Below are 26,990 nucleotides of genomic sequence, written 5' to 3' on the forward strand. Positions count from 1 at the left end.
TCTATATGAGGTCTCCCCACAGGAACCACAGCCTTTCGCAAAACCTCCTGATGAAGGGACCATTCCGTGGGAAGAACTTGGTCTTTCCTGCTGAGAAGATCCGCTCTCACATTCCTTTCTCCCTGAACAAATCTGGTGAGGAGAACGATGTTTCTCTCCCCGCCAACAACAGAAGGTTCCTTGCTGCAAGGTACAGGGAGAAGGAATGTGTCCCTCCTTGCTTCCTGATATAAGCCAGGGCTGTGGTGTTGTCGGAATTGACTAGAACTACTGATCCCTTGACCAGAAGTTCGAATCTGGCAAGAGCTAGATGAATGGCTACCAGCTCTTTCATGTTGATGTGCCAGGCCCTCTGATCCGTGTCCCAGGTGCCTGACACTTCTTCCGAGCCTAGTGTCGCTCCCCAACCCGACTCCGACGGCGTCTGAGAACAACACTAGGCGAGGGCTCGGCGGTTGTAGAGGAATTCCTAGACCCAGCTTCTTTGGGTCTAACCACCACCGGAGATGTTCCTTTACTTGAGATGATATGTGGAAGGAATCCGACAAGTCTTGGGACTTCCGATCCCAAGATTCTTTCAGGAAGAACTGTAGAGGTCTGAGGTGAAGCCTTCCCAGAGAAACGAACTGTTCCAGCGAGGAAATGGTCCCCAGCAGACTCATCCATTCCTCGCCGAACAACTGTCTTTCTCTAGAAAGTCTGTCACCTTTTGAAGGCAGCGTTCCCTTCTTTCCAGGGAGGGAAACGCTCGAAACCCCGAGAATCCATCCGAATCCCCAGGTAGACAATTTCCTGCTGAGGAATCATCTGAGACTTCTCGAGGTTTACAAGAAGTCCTAGTGATTGGACCAGGTTTAAAGTCCGAGAAAGGTCCTCCAGACAACGGTTCTTTTGAACTGGACCGAATTAGCCAGTCGTCGAGATACAAGGAAATCCTCACCCTCCAAGTGCAACCAGTGAGCCACATTCCTGAGAATGGTCGTGAACACTTGGGGAGCTGTGGAGAGTCCGAAGCACAGAGCCCTGAACTGAAAGGTTCTGCCGTCTACCATGAACCTTAGGAACTTCCTGGAGGAGGGATGGATGGGAACGTGGAAGTAAGCATCCTGAAGGTCCAGGGATACCATCCAATCTCCTTGCCGAAGAGACGACAGAACTGAAGACGTCGTCTCCATAGAGAACTTCTTCTTTACGACGAAAGAGTTCAGGGAGCTCACGTCCAAGACCGGTCTCCACCCTCCCGAGGATTTTGGCACAAGAAAAAGACGGTTGTAAAATCCCGGGGAGTGAAGATCTTGCACCGGTTCTATGGCAGACTTTTCTAGCATTTGTTCGACGGCTAGAAGAAGGGCTTGCCTCCGCACAGGATCCTTGTATCTCGCCGATAACTCCCTCGGAGTTGATGTCAAGGGGAGGTTTCCTGAAAAGAAGGGAATGAGGTACCTCTTCCTCAAAACAGAGAGGGACCAATCGTCCGCCCCCTTCTGTGCCCAGGCTTCGGCGAACTTGAGAAGTCTGGCACCTACTGGAGTCTGGAGGACTTGATTTTCACTTGGACTTCCTGGAAGGGAGTCCTGAAGGCCTGGATCTTCTCTCAGGTCTACGCCTCCTAATAGACCTGGATCCACGAAAGGGCTCCTGAAAGGGGGGCTTATCCTTCTTAACAATAGGGAGCAGCAGGTCTCATCCTCTTCGACGACTGAGCCAGCAGGTCCTGAGAAGCCTTCTCAGACAAAGAACGAGACTTCCTTCACAGTCTCTTGTGGGAAAAGATGGCTAGATAGAGGAGCGTACAAGAGGGAGACCTCTGGGAAGGAGAGACCGATTTGGAGAGGAAAGCACTGAATACTGACCTCTTCTTAAGCAGGCCAGTGCCGAACAGGGAAGCGATCTCCATCGAGCCGTCCTTCACAGCTTTGTCCAGGCAAGACAACACACTGCTGAGGTCCTCCATACTGACTGAATCCTCCTCAAGACTTCTCTTGGCTAAGGCCCCAAGAGACCAGTCCATGAAGTTGAACACTTCCAGCACACGGAAAAGGCCCTTGAGGAAAAGGTCCAGTTCACAAAGTCCCCAAGAAGCCTTGGCCGAATTAAGGGAGAGTCTTCTGGAAGAATCCACCAGCGAAGAAAAGTCTGAGCCAGCAGAAGAGGGGAGAGCTAACCCCATTGGCTCCCTAGTCTCGTACCACATTCCTGCTCTTCCCGAAAGCCTAGAGGGAGGCAAGGAGAAGACAGTCTTGCCTGCATCCTTCTTTGAGATTGAGAGCCACTCTCCGAAACCTTTAAGCGCTTTCTTCATGGAGATCGTAGGACGCATCTTAACAAGAGAGGAAGATTTCGAAGCCTTGGTGCTCGAGAGCATTGAACCAGGAGAAGGAGGAGAAGCAGGCTTGAGGGAATCTCCATACTCCTGGACTAGAAGAGCTGTCAACCTCTTGTAATCGGAAATTGTGATATCCTTAGGGGATTCGTCCTCCGATAACGCCTCCAGGCCAGAAGGAGGAGGAGAACGTCTAGAAGTAGAGGGGCATTTGTCAGAAGAAGAGCGCCTAGAAGGAGAGGAGCCTTTGTCCACTGGAGAACGATGATCCGGAGAGAAGCGCCTACAAGCTGACTGGCGCCTGACAGAAGAAGCAGCTCGAACTGAAGAGGAGCCCTTGCTGGGAGAGGGGCGCCTAACAGACGAAAAGGAGGCTGGAGAGGAACTTCTACGAGGCGAACGAGCAGGGCGTTTGACTGAGGAGAAAGTATCTCCAACAGGAGAAGACCGACGACGACGATGGCGCGAGCGCCTGGGTGGAGAGGCGCTATTCGGAGACGAAGAGCGCCGAGGAGAGAAGCGCCTACCAGGAGAGAAGCGCCTACCAGGAGAGAAGCGCCTACCAGGAGAGAAGCGCCTACCAGGAGAGGAGCGCCTACCAGGAGAAGAGCGCCTACCAGGAGAGGAGCGCCTACCAGGAGAAGAGCGCCTAACAGGAGAGGAGCGCCTACAAGGAGAGGAGCGCCTGGACGGAGAGGAGCGCCTGCAAGGAGAGGAGCGCCTACCAGGAGAGGAGAGCCTGGAAGGAGAGGAGCGCCTGTTGCTGGAGGGGCGCTTAACAGGAGAAGAACGCTTCACAAAAGACGACTTGCTAGGAGAAGAAAGTCTCTTGGAGGACTTGATCGGAAGAGAGGCATCCTTCCGACGAGAGGAGCTCTTTGATAAAGAGCCAGCAAGAGCAGCGAGTTGAGCCTGGAGGCCTACCAGGATCTGCTTGGTGGACTCCTGAACACCAGAAGAAGAGGAGGAAGATCTACGAGTTCTCTTCTTCGAAACAGGAGAGCCTTCAGGGAAGCGCTCAGGGCTAGAGTCCAAGGCGTCTCCTCTAGGAGCCTTCCAAGTCCTCTTCAAAGGACGCGATTCTCAGCCGAACTCCAACCACGTTTAGGAGACGAAGAAGCAGAAGAAGAGAAACACTTCTTTAAGATCCCTTTTCTACGGCGCATCTAAGGCAGCCTGGGACGCGTCAACAGGCGCTGCCGGCGGGACGCCTGACCGTTGGGAGCGCTCTTCATCCCCCTTGCGGCTGTCGACATTCCTCCTCCACTGGGTCTGGGAGTTTGGAAGAGGTCTAGGCCTAGGAGCGATGCGGAGCCGGTCAGACGCCCCTCCACTACACTGGGGACACTACACAAATCACTATCACTTCTCACTTTCTTTTCCTCCATAGCTCGCATCTGCAACTGCATCTTGCGGATCGTAGCCTTCATAGCAGCCATCTCCGGAGCGAATCCACAGGTTCGACGAAGGGTGAAGGAGCTGAAACAACTGGAGTGACAGGAGAATCTGGAAGAGTGTTAGGTTCTAAATCTACCTCCTTGGAAAGAGACCTACTAGCGCTTCTAGAAGAAGCCTTCCTAACTCTGTCCTTCTCCAACTTGCGTACATAAGAGTTTAACGCCTTCCATTCCAGTTCAGTGAGATTCTCACATTCAACACACGTGTTCTCAAAAGAGCATTCATTCTCCCTACACCTAGAACATACAGAATGAGGATCTACCGAAGCTTTCGGTAGTCTCACCTTACAATCAGACCTCACACACACACGAAACACCGGTGCAACACTCTGATCAGACATTCTATAAGAAAATACCAAAGCCGAAATCAAAAACAGTCCACAAAAGCGTATGCCAAGCCAAAGATCCAATACGTCACCAAAGGTCAGTCCAAAATAATCCTCAGCAAGCGAAAAATGAAAATCAAAGCAGAAGGAACCAACAACAGATGTTGCCGGAACCAGCGACAGAGAAAATCTGACATGAAAACGGGAATGGTTCCTATTCCCGCCACCCAGCGGCGGGTATGGTAGATCACCTGACCTACCTGTCGCGTGTGCCGCGAAATTTGAATTTCTGTCGGGAACGTCGGAGACTATAGCTAAGTATATATCTGACGGGTAAGTTGCATGTACAAAAACATTGAGCTAGCACGATAAGTGCTTCCCAGTGAAATATTACCATTACTACAATAGCTCAACAGATGAAGCCTAGTTGTGTTCACTGTATCGTTACAACTTTTATTATAATGGTGTACTTGTATGTGTTGTTGCATCTGTTATTTATTAATTATGATTACGTACATTACTTGATGCTTTTCTAAGCATCTTATTGCTGGACTAAACTAAATGGTTTCCAATAACTTGCAATGCACACATGTCTACATGAAGATTCCAATAAATATTCCCTGTACAGTATTAAAGTTTTTCAGTTCATTTCTTTTCTGGAATTTTATTTACTTTGCAGAATTTTTTAAATAATTTTAGAGAGAGTATAGCAGGTACTGTACCTTGTGAACCCTACAATCTCAGAAAAGGTCGGCAGACACTTGTACATAAGCAAGTATCATACATATAGTTTAGCCTACTGTTCTTAATTCGTGTTTGTTTATAACAATGATATTTCAATAACCAAACCTTTCTTTTGGCTTTTACTGAAAATATTGTATCATTGATGATATACTGTAAATATCATTATTTTTACAGGGATCTTATCTAGTAACACAGAAGTTTAGACCAAATGTATAATTTTGTTTGTATTGCTTCAGCGTTTTGTCTGCATGGGTACTTACTAATCTGCCCAAGACAAGTGATTATATATGAACAATTTCGAGGTGAAAATTATGAAAATGACACCAACACATTGAAAGCAACTACAAGGTTAGTAAGTTAAGGCTAGTGATTCTGCCCATGTTGTTCAACAAAAGCCAGAGTAATAAGCAGTTTTCAAAATTAGAGGAACATAGTGATGCATACTTAGAAAGATGGAAAAAGACACATTTCTTGTGGGACTTGTCTGAAGATGACTTCCCCATAGAAGGCTGAAATTAAAGTACTGGGGGTATGCTGAAACAAAGGTGTCATGTAGGAGATAATTATCATTATCTTTACATAGCAGCCAAACTACGAAGTAAAAATACTTTTAAGTTCCATACAGCTGTCTCCAATAGTAAAATCTTAATTTTATTAAACATGGTTTTCTATTAAAAATAAAAAATCATAAAGACTCTGAGAGAGAATTTTTTAATTTACAAAAGTACACGTTTTAATTACATAATATAAATCATGTTACCATACTTGTGGACTCAGATTCAAGGCAAAAAAGCACCCTTCAACTTTGGTATATATCAATAAATAAGTATTTCAGATCATTTTTCCTTGAAATAACCTGAACAAAATTTTTTTTTATAAACTAAAAAAGCAAATATAAAAAGTTGATGTTACCCAATTTACTTACTAACTGAAATGTAACAGAGACAAATGAACAGGAACACTAGGAAGTTCTATATGGTACTTGTTTAATACAGAAACATTTGAGCAAATGATTTAATCACAAGAAGTTTACATTAAGAATTGAATACCACTGTAGCTTACTTTGACAGACTTCCCAATAATGGTTTCAGGGGGATTCTTTATATGCTAAATCATGAATAATAACGCTAAAATTGTTATTCCCAAACTTTTTCAATAAAGTCTTGTGCTTCCACATTAATCCAGAGAAAGCAAGCTCAGGTGAAAATGATTGTACAAAGTTATAGTGAGAACGGATGCCAATAACACTCAAGTGATGTTCTATGTCTTTCAGAGAGGCCTTTTGAAGTGAACGTTGTGAGCAAAATTTTTGGTACACTGTATAGAGATCATCCCTCATGATCAGATTATGAGGTTTACCAGTGAAACAAATATTTGCTTTAATAAATTTCTTGAATGAATCCAGACCGTAATACGTAAAGGAAGGTCTAATAAGGATCCAGTCACCAAACTCATCTTTGTAGAAGTGCAGCTTTCTCTGATACTGAGGGTAACGCCTGATATCCCTGAGCAATACCTCAGAAACAAATCGGTCAGCTTTGCCATTCTCTCTGAGGTAGTTCATCATATACATTCTATCTTCTTCAATGGTACTCTGCACATTGTAACTGTCACTGTCGTGCAGCAGATACTCATCAGGCTCTTCTAATTTGATCCCCTTATCAGTTCTACGAAAATCTTTTAATTCTGAGCACTTAATAATATCATGTAAGGACACTTTCAACACACAACGACTTGTAATTACTCTTTGAGCTTCAGAAGATGAATTACATCCATCAAAGGAATTTTCAACAACACTGACATTGTGATTAACAGGATTATCCCTAAGTGGTAAATAGCCCACATCTGACTGATCTGTCAATGTGCTCAATGAATTTCCTTGACAATCAAAATCACTGGCAAGGCTTTTTTCATCAAAGACTGGCCATTTACTAACTCTACTACTCAGGCTATTTTCATTCATTTCAACATTATTCTCACCAATTTCAGTCATTTCTTCAACATCCCTTTCTCGTTTTGCAGCACAACTATCACTTCCACATCCATTTTCTTCTAAACTGCTAGCATCACCAACTACATGATCAGCATTACGTGCGTTCCTTGCTTGGTTTTTCCTTACGGGAAGACTGCTCTCTTTTGATTTTTCATCGGTTTCACTATTCATGGAACTTTTAGCTTTGATGGTAGTGTTGATAGCACTGGAATCTTCTTTTGTAACTGTATTTTGATCACCTTCACAGTCCCTATGCCTCTCACAGTTTAAGTCATCGCCAACCTCCAACCCAGAAACGAGCAATTTTACTTCTGGTCTCTCGGCAGATTCATCACTGCTATTCTCAAGGTCTTTCTCTTTCCTTGTGCATAAGTCTCTACCATCTTCCAAAGCACCAATTTTCTCCAATTTGACTCCAGCAACCCATCGTTTAAGATTGAATGCTCCTGCTATGGAACTGTGCAGTTCATGAAACTTTCCCAATACACTTGATGGAGCAACACTACAATCAGATTTCCTAGTTCTCTTAGGCTTCTCATGAAAGTCACTAAATGTACTGCTTTGTTCTACATTACCAAAACTCTTATTGCCGATAACACTTTTTAAAGAACAACAGTTATTCACGTGACTACCAGTTACCACACTAGGTGGGTCATTTCTATTGCCAGGTCGGAGGGCTGTACACCTTGGCTCTTTATACAAAGCTTGTTGATCACCAAGTGATATACCACACACTAACTTATCAACACTATTGACGTGCAATGGTGCAAACTTTTCTCGTACACTTCCTGCATTTATGCTTAGAGACCTCTCTGTACCACTGCACAATTTTGCTGTCTTATTCTCTTTTAGTAATGAACATTTGTCCTTTTCATTTTTATATCAGATTTTAAGATTTTATTTGTTTCATCACAATTACATGTCAATGCAATATTTTCCTTTTTACCCACCACTTCTTGAACATGTTTCCTATAAGGGTAGTTCAAGTACTCAAGATCATTTTCTATATCTAATGCAACACTGTCACCTTCAGTTTCCGAAGTTACATCACATTTGGCAATACCTTGCTTGTCACTAGCTGTGATAAAATAATTACTGTTTTCTCTGAAATACTTTACATTATTTTCTAACCTGACTCCAGTAACCCATCGCCTAGGTTTGGAAACTCTAACAGAGGGTTCCTCTAACTCAAGAATCTCACTTTTACTTACTGCTGATACAGCATCACAGGTTTCAAATGCTGGTGTACTTGCTCTCTCTACCTGTGTTGGCTCCACTTTGTTGTTATCTGTAACACCATCTTTCAACAACTGCATACCAAAGAATACACAACAGTTTTCACCACCTACATGTTTCAGGTCCAGGCATTTTACTTTAGTACATACCAAGGAACTTTTCATGTCTGCTAGGGAAGCTTTTTTCAAACCGTATCTCCTGCAAAACTTCTTGTATGATGTTTCAAATTCTTCCTGCATGACACAGTGCTCTTCTACCATGGTGAACACGACATACGACTGACAAAATCTGAGGAATGTGTCAAACCCGTTGTGTCTGGGGACATAGTTGCTCAAAGAGTGTGCTATAGATGTAGACTCTACACCATGAACCTGGAAAAATGGGACATTTATCAAATTTACTGGTTACTGACTTGTCTCTGTTTTATAAGAACTAATGTAATAAAATAGAATCAACATGAATACTAAGATATACAATATGGATAAGATTTTGAACATTCTAAAATTACATCCTTTTCAACTTGCCACAAAAGATGTACAATACATTGTCATACATGATGACAAGAAAACACTATAGAGTAAGAATATGTATACAGTATAATCATACTAAAAATACCTTGTCATCATGGATAAAAATTGGGGCTATTTCAATTACTGTACCTTGGTGCTTAATAACACTTTGACAACACAGCTAATTAACACCATGAGATTAGATGCTGTAACATAAGAAAATAAAGTATTTATTAATTTTATCACTAATCATAAGAAATTAAGGTATTTATTAATTTTATCAATCCTTTGAAAGAAATTAGCAAAACATTAGATTAAAATCTGAATCAATATGTAGCAAAGCTGGGGTTATCAAGTATTAAGTTCAAGTATAACCTTATACATAGATGACTTTTGAAACTGAGCAGCTTAAGTATAACAAAAAACAAAGATAGTCTTTAATTGTACATAAATGTAATGTGCTAAACAGATATTTAGCTTTGGATTCTGAACATAAAATATATAAAGACTTAATATAAGATTTACTTTTTTAAATACTTACCGCCCCGCTACAATATAGCTTTTACTTCAAGCCAACGGTAGTTTGACATATAAAAAAAAAAAGGGGAACACTCACTTTTCTATGAATAATGATCTACTATCCATCTACTTCCCCCACCCCCCACCTTGGGGACCGATAGGTACAAACACTCGAAACCGATCATTCTACTTCTGTTCACTTTGAATGTGGGGAGGTAGGAGGGCAGATTATATAATGGAGAGGTAAGTATTTATAAAAATGTATCTTAAATTAAGCATTTATATTTTGCAATGAACCTTACCTCTCCATTATATAGCTGACTCCCACATTTGAAAAGGAGGTGGGCAAAGTGGAAATCAGCCAACATTCTAAAGGCTACTTAGTAACAAAATATTTTGTACAAAACAAGCGTTTCTTTTAACAACTGAATTAAATCCACAGGCTATTAATGCCGCCTTAGGAAGACACTCACTGGTACTCGGGTACGAGATCCTCATCATGAAGATAGCTGCGGTCTCTTTGGAGGGTGGCCTCCTTCAGCAGAAGGTGGGGTAGGGTTACTGTGTCAAAACCCTGCAGAGCCAATGGACGGATAGCTAACAAGTACATATGTACAAAAGGTATACTTCTAATACTCAACATTGAGTACCTCCTAGCTTCCCAAAAACTACAAACAGGTTTAAACAGCAGTAGACCAAAAAAGGCTACCTATCAATTCAGGACATAACATCCCCTGCACAAACCAGAGGAGTTAATGCTCTGCAATAATCGTATTTAATCTCCACCCCTGAAGATAAACCAAAGCAAGTACAAAATTACCATGCCACTGAGCAACTTCAATATCTTATCCAAAGATAAGTTAAAAGTTGTAGCCATTGCTCACATGCCCAGTGGCTTACCTTCCATTAAGGATAGAAATTAGCATGAAAGTCCTAACCAAAGACACGATGAAAAGACTATTACATTCCTACTCTTCGGAAACTCCGGTTTCCATATCACTAAAGACAGAACCTTTACATTAGGTTTACTGCTTTTAGTGCAATTCCAACAATCCTTACAGACAGTACTGGACCCCTAAGGGGTCAAGTTCCTCAAGCCCTAGTGACTCCATGCTAGGTAAGGATACTGTTGTACGTAAGGGCCTAGCTCAAAACTGTACTTAGCTCAAAGGCTATCTTATCTGACTAAGATTGTGGCGCTCTCACTCTTTAGCTGTGCCTAAGGCTACTGTGAAGTTTCCATAGAAACTTCTTCACAAGGAGCTTGTTCTGAAAAGTTCAAATTGAAAAAATATTGAACTGAAGAACCACATACAGATTCCAAGGTAAAGTACGCAGCAGAGACCTGGAAAACCCCACTTTAATGCCTTCAAAAACATCTAGATGTCTTTGTCCTCAGACAAGCCTATAGCCAAAGCCAACATGGCCCTTCAGCCTTAAAGGAAGAAGAAGGGGAGCAGGTGACAGCACATGATGATGAAGATGAAGACAATGAGACTACTGATTCCTCTTCTTCGACTTCTTCTTCTTCTGGTCATGGCAAGCCTTGGACAGCAGGACGTGGAGGAGGACGTCACCAAGGGATGAACACGTAGAGGGCAACACCTGAAGGCACACTACCAGAGGCATGTGCTGTTATCAGCGACGTAGAGGTGGCCCTCAAGCCGGTAGACACAGTAACCATGGAAGTAGTGACAGTTATGGTGGAAGCAGTTACTGGCAGGCCTCTCGAGGCTTTTAAGTTGGAGATCAATCGCTCAACACTCGGCTCCCGGAGGCTTAGGGATGGCCATAATTCCCCAAGCCCGTCAGTCTCCACAACACCTGCAAGACAAGTCAGGTTAGGTGAGTCCATCTCCCTTCGCCCCAAGGAGGAGTGTCCTCCTGAGTAAAGGAGACCACCGGAGAGTAGCCAAACCAGTCAGTCGTTCCCCTACGCTGGCTCCCAACTGACGACACAGTAGGAGACAGCGAAGGAGAAACCATTCCCTTAGGAGTAGCAACAGCAGGTGGAAGCTTGGCCAGGGCAAGAAGGAACCAGAGAGAATGTTCAGTGTCACCAGTGGAGTACAGTCATACCCCGAACTTATGCGAGGTTAGGTTCCAGAAACCCCAGTGCAAGGCAAATTTTCGCGTAAGTTTGGCACGCTCTAAAAAAAGCTAACTTTCAAATGAAATGAAAGTTACTGTAATTTCATTTAAAAGTTAGCTTAATAAATTACCCTTAAAAAAAGAAATAAATTGTTGACATGAAAATAGAGAGTTGGAAGAGAATTTCTGTCTCTTTCCCCTTCTGACCGATACATTTTTAGAAGTATTCTCAACCTCTTTTAAATAACTTCTTTATTCTAGTCTGTTTCTCTTTGTTCTGAAATGCTTTTTCATGAACAAACTGTTTTTTACTTGGACTAATACAACTCTTAGTTATTATGTTTCTATGTTTCAGAACGTATTTGCCACACTAGCGCATTTCCACTCGTACACGGTACAGGTAAAATTAGATCAATTTAAACCATCTACTGTACAGGTAAAGCCGCACAGAAAAATAATAAGTCGTAAAAATGTGTGAGCGCAAACTATGAACAAAGAGAGAGAGAGAGAGAGAGATAAGGGTTGTCCTTACTTAAGAGAGTGAAATTATTTATCAATCATTACGGACAGTGAGAGAATAACACGAGAGAGAGAGAGAGAGAGAGATATTGTCCTCACTTGAAACATTAAGTTAAATTATTTATGAATTATTATGGAGAGAGAGAGAGAGAGAAATTATTACATTTATTAATTAAGGTTATTCAATTTACACATTAAAGCTTGAAAACTTATAAATTACATAAAAAATTAGACAAACACTTTTGCTGGGTTTCTCAGTATTCGCAAATGTTCCCGTCTGTGGAAAACTCATGGACGACAATTAGTTAGGTTCCAATGAAAAGTTCGTGTGTCTGTGAATTAGCGCAACTTGAATCGAGCAAGTTCGGGGTATTACTGTATTGCACTCTGATGACACCGGAGAAAATTTCTTCTCTTTCTGAGCAAACTTCACTCGTTGTTCGGAAGGCCAGACTCAACACTCACTACACGGCTAGCTTGGTTACAATCATGCTTCCCACAAGACGTACACAAAGTATGAGGGTCTATTTGTAACAAGGAGAGGAACCAATTATAAGGTTTGTTATTACTTGACAATGCTTTATAATACTGTAAAAGGTTTCTCTCCTCACGCTGTTGCAAGTTGGGGTTTGCATGATAAAATATTAGCAAAAAAATATACACAAAAAGCAAACGGCAGTCGGACAGAGAAGCGTAGGGAAGTCTTTAGATGACAGCAGCCGAAAGCAAAGTTTAAGTGCAGACCAACGAGTTGGTGGGGCTTCCCCCCTACTGTCAGTGGCTAACAACCTTGTTTGAAAGTTAACAGCCGTTCCAGCTTAAATAACTATGTAAAGACCAAAGGTTTGTATTTGTGTAAGAACAAATGCGCATACATATACACCCATTCCATCAATAAATAATTATTGCATATTTTTCATGGGTCTGTCCAATAAATAAGTCTCAATTTAGCATACAATAATTCTGAATTCTTTAAAAAAAAATATTGTGTCAAGCAGTCGAAAAATGAAAAGCTGTTTTTGAAGCAATTTTTTTTTTCAAAACATATTTCTTTCAATAAGTAGTTCTTGAGTTACGATGATTCTTCTTAAGATAATTCGAGTTTGCGATGAGGTTAGCAGTTCCGATGATTTCGAAGTTACGATATGATACCTACATAACAATATTTTGAAAATATTTTTAAATTTCACATGCAACGGGCGCAGGCAGCAGCATACACTCAGGCAGCGTAAAGTGTGCGACATGTCAGCCCAAGAGGCTGGGATGTGAGTATCTCTCACCCTGACTCAACCTCATTCACACTCGCCATCTACGAAGTCAAGTTAGGTCAGTGTTTGTGTGTGATTTTTGTGCCTTTTGCCTGTGCGCAAACCGTTTAAAATTCAAATTTATGTACATTAATATCAGTGGGTCTGCCAAGCGTCCAAGTGAGTCTCCTGCTGGTAGTGAGAAGAAGAAGAAGGGGCATTCCATCACTTTTGAGCAGAAAATGAAAATTATCAAGCAGCATGTGGAAAGGCAGTCACGGTGATCGCACGTGAACAGCATCTATTGCAGTCAACGGTATCCACCATCATTAAGGACAAGAAATGGATAATGAATGCTATAAAGGCATCTGCTTCGGTTCATTCCATGATTATTACAAAGAAAGAGATCAGGGCCTTGGGAAGAAATGGAGCAATTACTGGTCACATGGATGGAGGACCAGATACAAAAGCATATGCCACTCAACCCCTCTTGACCATTCAAACAAAGGCGCACTTGCTTTTCAAGGAACTAAAGAAAAATAGAATATCCACAACAAAGACTTTGCCGCAAGTGCTGGATGGTTTCCTCGTTTCTAAAAAACCCATAATTTTCATAGTGTGAAAACTAGCGGTGAAGCAGCAAGTGCTGATGCCAAAGGAGCTGCTAAATTTAAGGATGTTTTGCATAAGATCATCGTTGATGAAGGGTACTTGCCGCAGCAAATCTTCAATGTTCACGAAACAGGACTATACTGGAAGTGAATGCCTCAATGGTCCGACATCCAGAAAGAAGCAACAACAGTGCCCGGGTTTAAGGCATACAAAGATTGACTGACTCTTCTGCTTGGGGGAAATGTGGCTGGATTCAGCAAGCATAAGCTCCCTGTGCATTACCGCCATAACAAGAAAGCATGGATGACTGCACTGCTGTTCAAAGACTGGCTTGTATCTTGCTTTATTCCAGAAGTGAAAGATTATTGTAGGGAAAACAACATCCCTTCAAAATTCTGCTGATTCTTGGCAATACTCCCAGCCACCCTAAGCACATCAGCAATATTAACGAAAACGTAAAAGTTGTTTCTGTCACCCAACAAAACTTCTCTTGCACAACCCATGGATCAGGGCGCCTTGGCTACATTCAAGGCCTAATATCTTCAGAACACATTTTCTCAGGCTGTTCTGGCTATGTATAATGAGGAGAATGAGCTCAGAACATGCTGGAAGGAATTCAATGTTCTGAATGCCACTGTGAACATCAGAAGGGTGCGGAAGGAGGTAAAGAAAGAGCGTATGAATGGGATTTGGAAAAATGTGCTAAAAGTGTACGAGAACTTGTGGAAATTAATAAAAAGATCTTGACACTTCGGAGAGGTTTAGATTGAGAAATTGAAGTGGAAGATATCCAATAACTCATAGATGTGCAAGATGTAGAGCTAACGGCAGAAGATTTAATTAAACTTGTAGAAGACAGATAAAGAGAAGAGGAAGAAGAAATTGAAGAAGAGCCAGAGCAAAAGTTAACGAAACAAAAGGGCAGAGGCATTTGACTCAACTGAACATGCAATGAAACTTTTCAGTCAAATGGATGTGAACATGGAACAATTTGCTAGTTGAGAGAGCACTTCAAGACTATTGCAGGTTACAGAGTCATTTATGAAGAATGAACAACTGACAGATTAATTATATCTATTAAAACTGGCATCACAACATCTAGGTTATTGACGCAGTAATAAATTTAAATAGAAAACTAAAGATAAATAAGTTTAAAAAGAATTTCATATAAAAATATCTACATGTGTACATACAGCAAACACCCAGTATTCGCAGGGGATGCGTACCACAGCCCCACGAATAGCTAAAATCCACGACTACTTAAAACCCCTCTAAAAAACACTTAGAACTGCTTATTTGGATAGTTCAAACACAAAAAAACACTCTAAAAATCCTTATACCTTAGTATTTTAATACTTTTATAAAAAAAAGTGCATTTAGTCATGAAAATTATATGAAAATACAGTAATTAGTGAATATTTCTCAGTGAAAAATACCACAATGGGCGAACTTTCCGCAAATAATGTATATATGTTCCAGAGAGAAATCTGTGAATAGGTGAGTCTGCGTATTGTGAGAACGCAAATACAGGGGGTTTACTGTAATCATATTATCAATACTTACATATACTTTATATGTATAATTTAAATTTTGTTCAGGAGGCCCACCTCCCACATAATGCTATATAACTGCCCTAAGTTACAATCCTCGGAGAATAAAATGACCTTCTCTGTCACAGCCCCAGGACAGGAACCTACATCACAAATTCCCACGGCTGGGACACTCGACCAGCAAATGTCTTACAGTCAAGGGCACGATACAGTCATCACAAAATGAAGGATTTTCATGGGACATCAAGAACCCATGAGTGAGTCTCGTACGTCCAATCTTCAATCTGCATAGCATCGTTTCTTGTTTTCTTTGCATATACAGATATGACCAAGGAGACACTGATGACATAATACTGCACATTTTTTTATTTGTTGCAATATTTTCCCATTGGGGCTGCCAACTCTTTTTAATTTTCTGACCTACTAGAGAATATAAATCCTTATACGGCAGAAGGCACCTTCTGGGTTCTGGGGAACTGAGTGCTGACTCTGCGAGTTGGTCATCGTTCTTGTTCCCAACCACCCCAACATGAGACAAAACGCACTGTGCAAGCTACAGTGGATTCCTACCTTAAGAAAGCGACTCCAGTGCCATCGCCTTCACCGACATGAGCCTTGACCCTCTACATCTCGCTACAGCTCCTTCCTTGAAATCCTACCGCTTGTAACACCTGAACTAACAGCCGAAGAAATACTACCTGAAGGGGAGTGAGTTGATGATCAGACTGCTTTATCATCATCCTCCTCTTCAGATTTTTAGTTATACGTAGCCATCAACAGCCTGACACCGCTTAAGTACGCCAACGACAGACTGAGTCTGTACAGTACACGTTTGATTCTAGTTTGCGTTATTCAATTTCTCTGTTTATACTGAATTATCGTAAGTCAATCGGTATTGAACTTCCAGAATTAGCTGATATTTATAATTATACTATATATGTATGGAGTATTCTGTATAGTGTAGGCTAGGCTACTGTATATGTATAGGTTGTACAGTACCATATACAGTACCATAATGTAGGCTAGGCTAATTTCAAGTTGCGATTTTTTCAAGTAACGATGGGGTCCTTATAATGCAACTACATCGTAACTTGGCACATAACGATTAAATTTCAAAATTATTTAACATTATGGATTATAAATATGCAACAAAATACGATTCCAATCATGTATAATATTAAGTTATAAATTAAAAAATGTGAGAAGATAATGGTCGTATACTACTGACGTTGCAAATGCATAATACTGCTGCAATCCTTAAGCAGCATCCCTCTAGCACTTCGTGGGTTACGAGGTTTCTGTTCTGTCCACCAGGCCAAGTCCTGCTTTACCTCTAAATTCAGATGACCAAATCAGGAACAACTTCAGTTGCCACTGAAGTGACCAAAAGCAACTGCTTGTACGGTACAAGCTTCGTTCTCTAGAGATGACATGACCTAGGACCACCTGCCGAAGTTGAGCTAGTTGACTTAATAGAAGGGGAACTGCCTCACTACCTCTTGGGTAGGCTCTCTTCACTGCTGAATCTGAGGATGCCAAGGTCGTGCTCTGAGTTTATGGGCGGGGCCTTCCTGGATGGCGGGCAACACCAACTATCACGGATTGAAACACACTCGAACACCTTTCGAACTCTTCTGGATTTTTTTTTTTTTTTTTTTATAATGAAGGTAGTGTGCTTTGTCGACATGCCATTCTGTGTCTGTCTGTCTCTGTCTCTGTCTCTCTCTCTCTTCCCTTATATTTTATGAGTGTTATGCATTTTTGTGGTCATTTAGAGAGAGATGATGATGATAATGATGATGTGAGAGAGAGAGAGATATTCTACCCTTCCCTCCCCCTCCCCCTTTCCTAACTACAACCCGGCAGTTTCAGGATTTTTCCTTCGTTTCGATATTACAGTATACAGGTTGTAGAATTCAACACAGTGTTGTCTATATAATCATACCATGACTGCTTTGCATTACTGTATATGCAGCAAAATCATTAAAAAAATTGCATTACTTTATATGCAGCAAAATCATTAAAAAAAACAAGACAAAACAAACAAAAAAAAAACACCCAAAGCAAAATCCGGAAGAGTTCAAAAGGTGTTCGAGTGTGTTTCAGTCTGTGATAGTTGGCATTACCCGCCGTCCAGAAAGGCACCGCTCATAAACTTAGAGCACGACCTAGGTGGGTCAGAGATTGTGGTTTCCAAGTGTACTATGCCTATTACTTAGGAATGCCATTAGATTTCTCTCCAATTGATCACAATTCCCAAACTGTGACAAAGTGCAAGAAGGTAATATCTGTCCTGCAAGAGTCACACCTCTGAAAACAACAGGACTAACCAATCATCCAGGTACCACAATAAACGAATACCCTTTGAGTGGACCAAAGCTGATACCAGGGTGAAACTCCAAGTAAACACCTGAGGAGCTGTCACCGGTCTGAAGCATAACACCTTTGAACTGGTAGACAGTTCCACTGCAGACAAAGTGTAGGTACTTCTGAGAGTTCTGATGAACACGCACGTGAAAGTGTGCATCCTCCAGATCAACTGAAAGCATGACATCCCTATCTCTGATGAATTCCAGCACAGTCGGTGCTGTCTCTATCTTGAACAGAGCCTCTAACACAAACTCATTCAAGGGAGAGGCTGATCTCTGGTCTTCAATATCCAGTTGCCTAGGAAAACACAAGTGTAAAACCCCACAGACCAGTGTTTTATGACTTCTATGGTGCCATTTTCAATCATCACTTCCACCTCTGCTGACAGGGCCAGAGGCATTTGTGTATCAGAAGTACAACTGGAATGTGCTTGGTGAATCTGAGGGGGGAGGACTAACATCCTTGCATAGAAACCTTTAATTGTCCCAAAAGACAGCTAAAACTGAAGGCTCTGCTTCCTGCTCCTGCCACATGGCCCAGTGGCAGCAGAGGAAGGGGAACTGCCATCCTCATCAACTCCTTTCTTCTTCCTCTTTCCTCTCTTCTTGTCACTGCCTGGGGAAGGAGGACAAAAGGGCTGGGAGTCTTCCCAACCCTTCTTAAAAGAAGAAGGCTGGAGTTTCTGAAGAGCAGACTTTTTTTTTTTTACAGACCCACACTTGGAACGCTTTACTAGACCACCAGGTTTAGCAGAAGCTGCTTTCGAACCTGAAGGTTTCAGAGCAGCCAGGGTGATCAGGGATTTTCGTGACTGAGATTATGAACGGAACCACCACCTCCACATTATTCTTAGGAAAAAAGTAGTCCAAACAATTCTGTAGCAAGTGACTACATGTGATACTTGCCTAGAAAAAGAGGCAACATGTCTCTCCCTCGGCTGCCCACTGGTTAGCGTTCAGGTGAGCCAACTGTACGGGCCCTACCTCCTAACATCAGCAACCTCGTACACAACACTTTCTAGCTCCGACATGAGATGCCCGAGACAACAAAGTCCATAAGCATGTTTAACCAAGGTCAAGCCAAGAGACTGTCTTAAAGGCATTAGCCTCTCAAGTGGAAATGTCAAACCCTCCTGACAAAATCTTTCCAGCGGAAGACATTCGTCGAGACAGACTGATGAATCCAATGCCTATGGAGTAGCCTGTGTGTCCTCTGGCATGTAGTACTTCCTCTGACATGAAGTTTTGGGGGAAGGAGTATGCTCAATCTGCTACAGGTAAGGAAATCTTCCAATCCCCAGATCAGGGCATTCACTTCTTCCAAGACACCACAAGCTGAGACCATGGCAACCTGACCAAGGGCACACAAGCAGAGCATTCCCAAAGGTCAGCTCAGCACACAAGACAGCTAGCAGATGTGAAGACAAGGACACCTTCCCCAGGTTATTCTGGTCACAGATAAGTGAAACAATCTCCTCACAGGTGAGTGAAACGATCTCCCTGAAGCGCTGGTCCAACACTTCCTGCAGGGGTTCCAGAGGAGCAGGGCCGTCCAGTCTCATCAGATCTGCAACACCAGTTAAATCTTCAGCCAGAGAAGGATTAACTTCCCCCTGCAGGCAGCACAAAAGGTATGAGGATCAGTCATTAGGGGCGATATAAACCACCTCTAGGATGTCCACGCCCCTTATCATGACGTTACTCATGATTTTTTCTCCATATGGTGAAAAAACAAACAACATCAAAAGAAACACAATTAAAAAGTAATTAGCAACTACTTATCCAAATTCTCAACCAATTAGGAACAGTAGAGTGCAATACGTCAAGTATACTCTACGGGTAGCGTACGAAAAGTGTGATAGCTGGCGAATGAAGGATACTCCCTTACTCACCCATCATCTATACCAATTAATTACCCTGTACCAAGTTTTCAACAATTGATTCCAGCTCACACTGAAGGATACGCCTATATAAAAGGTGGTGGTTTGTATTTTCATAGGCACAAACCATATTATCAATAGATGATTCATATTCTAAGACTGCCTATTTTTATAGTGACTAAGTATCACATCGCTTCAAAAGTAAACATGACTGATCTTACCAAAAAGTGTGAAATGTAATGAAAAGCGCTAACACTAATTCTTTCACTTAAACCTTGGTAATTTCAGCAAATTGTTCCTCTCTACATTACAATCTGCAGTGGGATTTATCTTGAAGGCTATTACTCTATCCCTCACAATAACTAACCACATACAACAGAGCTAATCTAAAAGAAACATAACTACTATAATACCCAAGTGAATTGCATGTTAAATTAATCTTGCAAAATGCATACAACAGTAAATCAAGAAGATCTTGTATATAACAGCACTAATGTACAGAACTTCTATATCATTCTTCAAAGTAAAACAAATTCACTATTTTCATTACCAATAAAATAACTGTTTTAATAATGTACAACCTCTCCAAATTTCCAGTGGAACAAATGTGGCAGCATCCACTCAAATTCCTAGGATTCAGTAAGGAAGAGGAATCAATCTACCAACTGTATCGTTCAACAGATCATTCGTAGCAGTTTCTAAAAGAGCATAGTGGAATGGAAAGAGAATGAACTTAGGACAATGAACATCTAATAATTACTATTTTTATCTTAGGTTAAGAAACTTACCAGTAGCAAATGCTCCTTGCCTCTTCTATATTATAATTTATTTCCAATAAAATTTGGTGGGTATTTTCTAAACAACAGATACGACACATACCTACTAAGAACAACGCTGCACTTACATTAAGATTAGCATCGTAACTTATGCTTTCAGTCTTCTTCCAAGCCACACCACAAAACACGTAGTAGAAGTTGTTATCTTTTTCAACAGCTTTTCTTGTGATACCCAACTGCATGAGATGGCCAAGGAAGTCAATGACAGAGGCTTGTGGGAGGTTATTCTGGACACAGTAGTTCCTATACGCAATACCAAATTCTTTTCGTAATATCTGATCCTCTTCATTTTTTGTAACGTGAACTTGACTACGGATGAAACTTGAGAAGGAGCTTATACCAGAGTAGCACTTGGGAAAGCATGTGAACGTATTCATAACAGAATGATGCTCGGGGAAATATATCTGAAAAAGTCATAACTTGTACAAGAATGTTAAACGGTACATTTAATGATTTACATACACAAGTTTTGAATCAAAATACTAAAAAAAAAAAAAGATTGAAACTTCACTTTTAGCCGGGCATTTGAAGGCTTAAAAGTGAGAAATTGATATTACAATAATTTTAACATTTTGTAACATACAAATCATTGTCACGCATAAGCCATGATTACCATTTATTTTATAAAGTGAGGGGAATAATTAAGTTGTAGTTTACCTGCTGGCCTCTATACCAGGTAAGTGAATATGCTTATTAACAAGATTTTATCAATACATGACTGTTGATGTTGCCACTGTAAGTCAATTTATAAGTTGGGTGTTTGTGTTCAAATGTAGTTATAATAACAAATTAAGCAAATTTTTAAAGCAATTAGTATTTTTCCTAACATACAAACCTGAAGTTCTTTACAAAGGATTTAGCCTGTGAACACAGGCTGGAACGGCCATTTAACTGTCAGATCAGATCAACTACTGACGGTAGGGAGGAGTCCCGCTCACTCATCAGTCTGCACTCCACTTTGCCTTTCGGCCCAGGTACCAGAATGAGGGGTGGCGGAAGTAGGACGTAAACGGGTAGTGGGTTAATGTGGCTTTTCTTAGCAACTTTTACTTCATGGTTTGACGTCGTCCCTGCCTACACGAGTCAGGGCAGAAGAGACTCTTTAGCCTTGGCAGGCAATTCTTTTAGAAGGACACTCTGACATCAAACCAGTGGGTAGAAGGGACCCTTTAGTCTTGGTAGGCAACCCTTCTAAGAGAAGGTTCATCTAAATTCAAACCCTGTTCTCCAACCTTGGACTGTGCCATACCCCTTGTACCATGGTCTTGGGTTTGAGTTTCCTTGCCTGAGGGTACAATCAGGCATTTATCCTCTTTTTTGTTCGCTTTCCTGTTTTTCTAAAAGTGTGTACGACAGGCTGAGCATTTTATTTCTGAATCCATCCCGACTGTCCTCCAACAGTTGTTGTGGCAAACCTGGCAGATTTCATTTGCCTTACAAAAGTGTACTGGCCCCACCTTGTCGACCAGTTGCTTCTGGGACTTTTTTCAATTACACCTGGTGATGTTTATATGCTCTTTCAGAAGAATTTTTGTAAATAATGTAAATACTGTTGTTGTTGATGGTATTGTTGTTTACTGTTCTGCAACAACCGGGGTAGGCTGAGCAGCGCGGGAGCCAGGTAAGCCAGGAGCCGGGACATGGGTAGTCGGCATGGGTGGAGCAGGAGCAGGAGCCAGGCAAGGGCCGAGAGTCAGGAAAGCCAGGAATCTGGACCGGAGTGGGGAACGAGCATAGGTTGGCAACAGCAGACACAGCAGGAGCAAGCACTGTGATGTAAGACTACGACGATGTGACCATACTGGAGGGGGCAGGCAGGGATGACGGGGTCAGGAAGCCAGGTGGCAGTGGCACGGCATGGAGAGAGGCAGGCGTGGCTGATACCTGGGTATCCAGATGCGAGGCGACAGTCACTGGTAGCTTGGCAAAAGACGTCAGGGTGACTGTAGACGTGTTGGAAGTGGCCGTGGTGTGGGTAGTCACAGGAGTGCCGGACAGATGGGAAAAGAGGCCCTCCAACAACGGAACGCCAGGTAGAGGTGAGATCTGCAACCTGCCCACCAACAACACTCAGCACAAGTAAAAAGGAAGTAGTCATGCCCTTGTACGAGGAGGGCAGGAGCCCAAGAAGGGGAGCTAACTTGTTACGTCCCAATCAATGTAGGGGAGCGAAGATATTACGTCCCAATCTAATATCTCTGAACGTACAGGGGAAAGCCTTCGGTATCTAAATAAAGGGCTACTGGAGGAGAAGCATTACCACTTGGTTACGCCCCTCTAAATACGCCCTTGGCCCTCAAACCCAAGACACAGATGCAGTGGAACGATGGCTTATGCAAGGTTATTACAAATTGTGGGTTTGTATATTAATAAATATCAAACAAACGTAATATATACACAAAAATACATAAAGATCCAACCGGGATAATAAAGAGCTTAACGACAGTCAAGCAAAGAGATCCATAAACACGTCTGCAACGCATGACGGCCAAAAGCAAACTGGAATGTTTCCGTCTGGGCAGGCAGGTATTCTGCAAGAGGTCTACTTTTCAAGAAAGCCATAAAAGAGGTAGCTAAGAGCAAGTGCGAGAGTGGTATTCTCCCACTCATCCTTCTTTACCACCAGTGAATGACTTCTTGCCAAGTTAAACCATTCCACCTCACACTGAGGATAGTCCTATACAAATGCAAGGTCTGCATTTTCACAGAAACAAACACAAATTATCCAAAAATGTTGCCATTTTCCAACAGTTTCTGAAGTTTGGATTCAATCTGACAATTTTTATCAACATCTAAAACCTTCTATCTGTAACACTGACAAGTAGGCCTACTATGCCTAGCCTTACACCTCTATATATTTCTAAGTAACAGCTCCGCACAGACTGTATGGAGTGGTTCCGCGAACACGAAAGTCATTTGGGGAGCTATATGGCTAGGGAAATCTATTAAAAAGGAATCATACTAACCTAATGTACCCTAACCTAACCTAACCTAGCCTAGTAGGCCATGTTACTTAGCCAGGGGGCAGAGGACCCCTGGTGAAGGAAATCCACTTTTTACCAAAAGCCCCCCTATAACCACGCGCATGCGTGATAGCATTCCAGGATGGCCAGCACACAAAAACACAATCAGTCCTGGGGTTAATCGCAGCCGACCGACAAAAAATAACTGTAAATTCTTGATAAACAACCAAAATACTATATAAAAAAAAAGTCAATTTCCAAGGTAATACCCAACGTGGGGCTCTTACTCATTTCTGCCCACCTCTGTAGTAAAAATTTAGTTTTATAATACTTAATTAATATGGGCTAGGGTATGACCTGGCATCAAGGTTGGATTAGAATACACCCTTGTAAATAAAACTCGCATATTACACGGTCCTCTAGCTCAGGTGAAGTGGGAAGGGCATGATGGCTCCCTTGAATAGGTGAAGTTAAGGGAAGGTCAAGCTAGGTCATAATATTGCTAAATGTGAGGGGTTTGGGTTAATGTGCTACTGGCAATCAAGGTGGAAATATTTAAATAAAATAAATACGCTCGTGAGACATTTGTAAAATCTGATTAGGTTCCTGGGAGCTTTTATTACTTAACTACAAATAAAAATCTGGTGCCATTTGTAAACTGACCAAAAAGTATAACTTCCGTATCCTACCTACAAGTGTTTCCATAATCGTGAATCAGCCACAGGTTCGACACGCAAGGTCAGCCACAGGTGCGACACGCACGAACATTTCTAGCAATTACGGCAGCAGTAACAAAATATAAGTGAACACTATAGAGTAATAGACAAAACTGAGAAATTATGGATCCTCGGGAGGGCCGGCCGGTCCCCGGAGTCTGTATCTGTACCCTCCATGCAGAACTAAGTATTAGCTCCACGTCGGGTATTACACTGGAAATTTATTTTCTATATTATTTTTATTTCTCATCATGAATTTGCGGATACTTTTTGTCGATCGACCGTAATTAACCTTAGAACTGATTGTAGTTTTGCTATTGTGCATGCGCAGTGTTATAGGGGAACTTTTGGTAAAAAGTAGAGTTTCCTTCGCAGGGCGGTCTGCCCCATGGCTAAGTAAGACGGCCTACTTGGTTAGTTTAGGTCAGGGTACGTTAGGTTATTATAGACTATGGTTCCTTTTTAATAGATTTCCTTAGCCAGTCCCTTCTTGAACATATGGCTCCCTAATGTCTCTCGTATTCGCGGAACCGTTCCATACAGTCGGTGCGGAGCTAATATTTTAACGGATTTGCAAGGTCCAGAGACTTTTAGGTCAACGCACCAGAGACGCATTCGCGCCCTCTATGTGTTCGCATCATGTATTATTAAACTGTCGTTTGCATAGTATTCCAAAGGATTTCATGAAATGGCTGTAGTAAATGACCCAAGTCCTATAACTTTTGGGTTAAGGAATACTTAGGAATTAGTCTGGATCGATCAGCATTTGCAAATCCAGATGCATCTGATCATGATATTTTCGCCAGATAACCCACAATTAATCAATCAATCAATCGTCTTTGCTGATACTCTTTACGTAATGAAACTAATACAGAGTAATCCCATGAATCATCGACATATACCAAGAGGCAGTAATTTTTGTCTACAGCAGACCCCTAAGAGAGTTTATCAACAAGTTATAGCTATCTAAATACTTACACTAACTATAGTTACAGGCAATAGCACCCAGCGAGTAACTAAAGGAGGTGGGGTCCCCCAGGGCGGGATTGTCGGGAGGGGGGCGGGGGGCACTCTGGCATCTTTTGAGCAGGCCTGGTCTGGCATAATTCTAGATTTTCTAGCATATTTCGTCTAATCGGAACACTGAATGGGGTAGCACTATCAGAGTCCGCCCCTGGCGCCACTAACGCCTGGTTGGTTACCAAGTCCTTTAAATATACGCTGAGAGGTCGGCCCACGGGCATATACAGGAGGCTTTGTATTGGCCTTGGGTAAGAGTGACGTCAGTAATAGAGCGTTGGGTGTGGGAAGGATAAAGTAAACACACGTCATCTCTCCCTCTCTCTCTCTCTTTCTCAGCTTCGACCCACAACAGTCGACTGTTAGTGAATTGCCTAATTCAACGCAGCTATTGGTCAGCAGAGGCATGCAATAGCTAGGGAAACATTCCCATATCATCCCTTCGTGTCACCTTCGAAGAAAGATCGACGTTTGTCACTTAGTTCTGAGTTAATTGCCGAGTGCTTGGACAGAGAGAGAGAGAGAGAGAGAGAGAGAGAGAGAGAGAGAGAGAGAGAGAGAGAGACTTGACTATTCCTACGAGTGGCGCATCAATATTGTATATGTTTTTCAGAGCAAATAACCTTGTGTGCAACTCTTTTAAGACAGTCTTTGTTGAAATCTGATACTTAGTATACATATTCTTTTAGCCAAAAGGCTAAATCAGAAACAATGACGGAAAAGAAGAACTTGCCGTAATTTCATGTCACGATAAAGTTCAAGGTCATTATGTTAAGAGGTCTGACGGGAAGCTGGAAACAGCCCATATACTACCAATATGATGACTTTAATGTGCATAAAAAACTGACTGATATTATTATTATATATGATGAAAAAGCTGGCTTTGCCGTTGTGGCAGTTGTACATGATCTTGGACCTAGTAATTTGCGGGTTTGGGAAGAATTCGGGATTGTTCCTCTTAACCCTGAAATAATAATAATAATAATAATAATAATAATAATAATAATAATAATAATAATAATAATAATAGTAAACCCATAGGAAAGCGTTCATATTTGCTGATACTCCCCATCTGATAAAGTTAATTAGAAATCATCTTTTGGACCAAGGTTTTCTTATGGAAATAGTGTATCTGATTCATGTATCCGTGAAATGCTGATGAAAACCGTATCAGACAATTTAAATTTTACAACACTGAACTAAAACACACCATTGAGGGACACGCGGCTGGGTACAAGACAACTCTGAGAATAAGTTATACAAAACCCATAAAACTAAAAAAAAAAAAATAGGCTTCTGAAAGTTACAATTTTATATAAAACTTATTTCTAAATAATCAGACTATACATTAACCGACTGTCAACTATATCAAGGGTCGGATGGCAAAAATGTAAAGGGATTAAGTTAACAAACTATTTGAACCGGCTCTTGACTACAAAATGAACAACTTGGCTGGGGGAGTGAGGACATGGAGTGAGGTCAGCTTACCTCGACGATGTGGCCTCGAAAAGGACGCAATTCGCCATCCCCCCTCTGCATGTCTCGTCCTCACCTCAAAATTTCTACATAGGTTATTTTATCAAAGAACGTATCCGAATCATTTAAAAGAGAGCCTCTCCGATATTCATGATACTGCTAATACCGGCAATTCGCCGGACACAAATGACACTCGAACATGATTACGGAAAATGAGAACCACGAACTCTGCCGCCTGCTTACCACTCCCCTCGCTTGTCCTGATGCTATGAAGGATTGTCGAGAAAAAAAAAAGGACCCAATTTTTTCGACAAATGCCAGTTCTTTATTTTCTAAGGCTTTGGAACGATACTTGCAGAGAATTGTCAAATAAGAATTACCACAAGAAAGTAATTTTGACTTATTGAAATTAATAAATAGTATATATCACAAGGTCAGCACAGAAATAGCAGTGAAAATGTATGCGTATAGATACGTTTATAAGAAAAGAGTCCTGTGGGGTTGAGACGTCACCGGCACCAAAGGGTGTGGGGTGGGGTTGGGAGGGGCTTCCCTGAAACACAGCTGGTTCTGCCCATAGACGTAGTAACTACAGTAAATAAAC

General features: G+C 41.7%; 1 protein-coding gene across 8 annotated transcripts in view; it reads right to left on the minus strand.

Annotated features, from left to right (window-relative positions):
* Positions 1 to 5,546: 5,546 nt before the first annotated feature.
* LOC136833818 (uncharacterized) overlaps positions 5,547 to 26,990 on the minus strand; it is a 72,408-nt gene continuing 50,964 nt past the window's right edge. For 5 of the 8 annotated variants that reach the window (XM_067096118.1, XM_067096120.1, XM_067096117.1 and 2 more), the window contains one exon: positions 5,547 to 8,450. In XM_067096118.1, coding sequence (XP_066952219.1) covers positions 7,692 to 8,450 — 759 coding nt within the window. In that variant the 3' untranslated portion in view covers positions 5,547 to 7,691. Of the gene's footprint in view, positions 8,451 to 20,279; positions 20,616 to 23,863; positions 24,106 to 26,990 lie in introns of those variants that run through there. The other 3 variants (XM_067096122.1, XM_067096116.1, XM_067096123.1) reach the window with 3 other exon arrangements.

The sequence above is a fragment of the Macrobrachium rosenbergii genome, chromosome 52 (genome assembly GCF_040412425.1).
Source record: "Macrobrachium rosenbergii isolate ZJJX-2024 chromosome 52, ASM4041242v1, whole genome shotgun sequence".
Lineage (NCBI taxonomy): Eukaryota > Metazoa > Arthropoda > Malacostraca > Decapoda > Palaemonidae > Macrobrachium > Macrobrachium rosenbergii.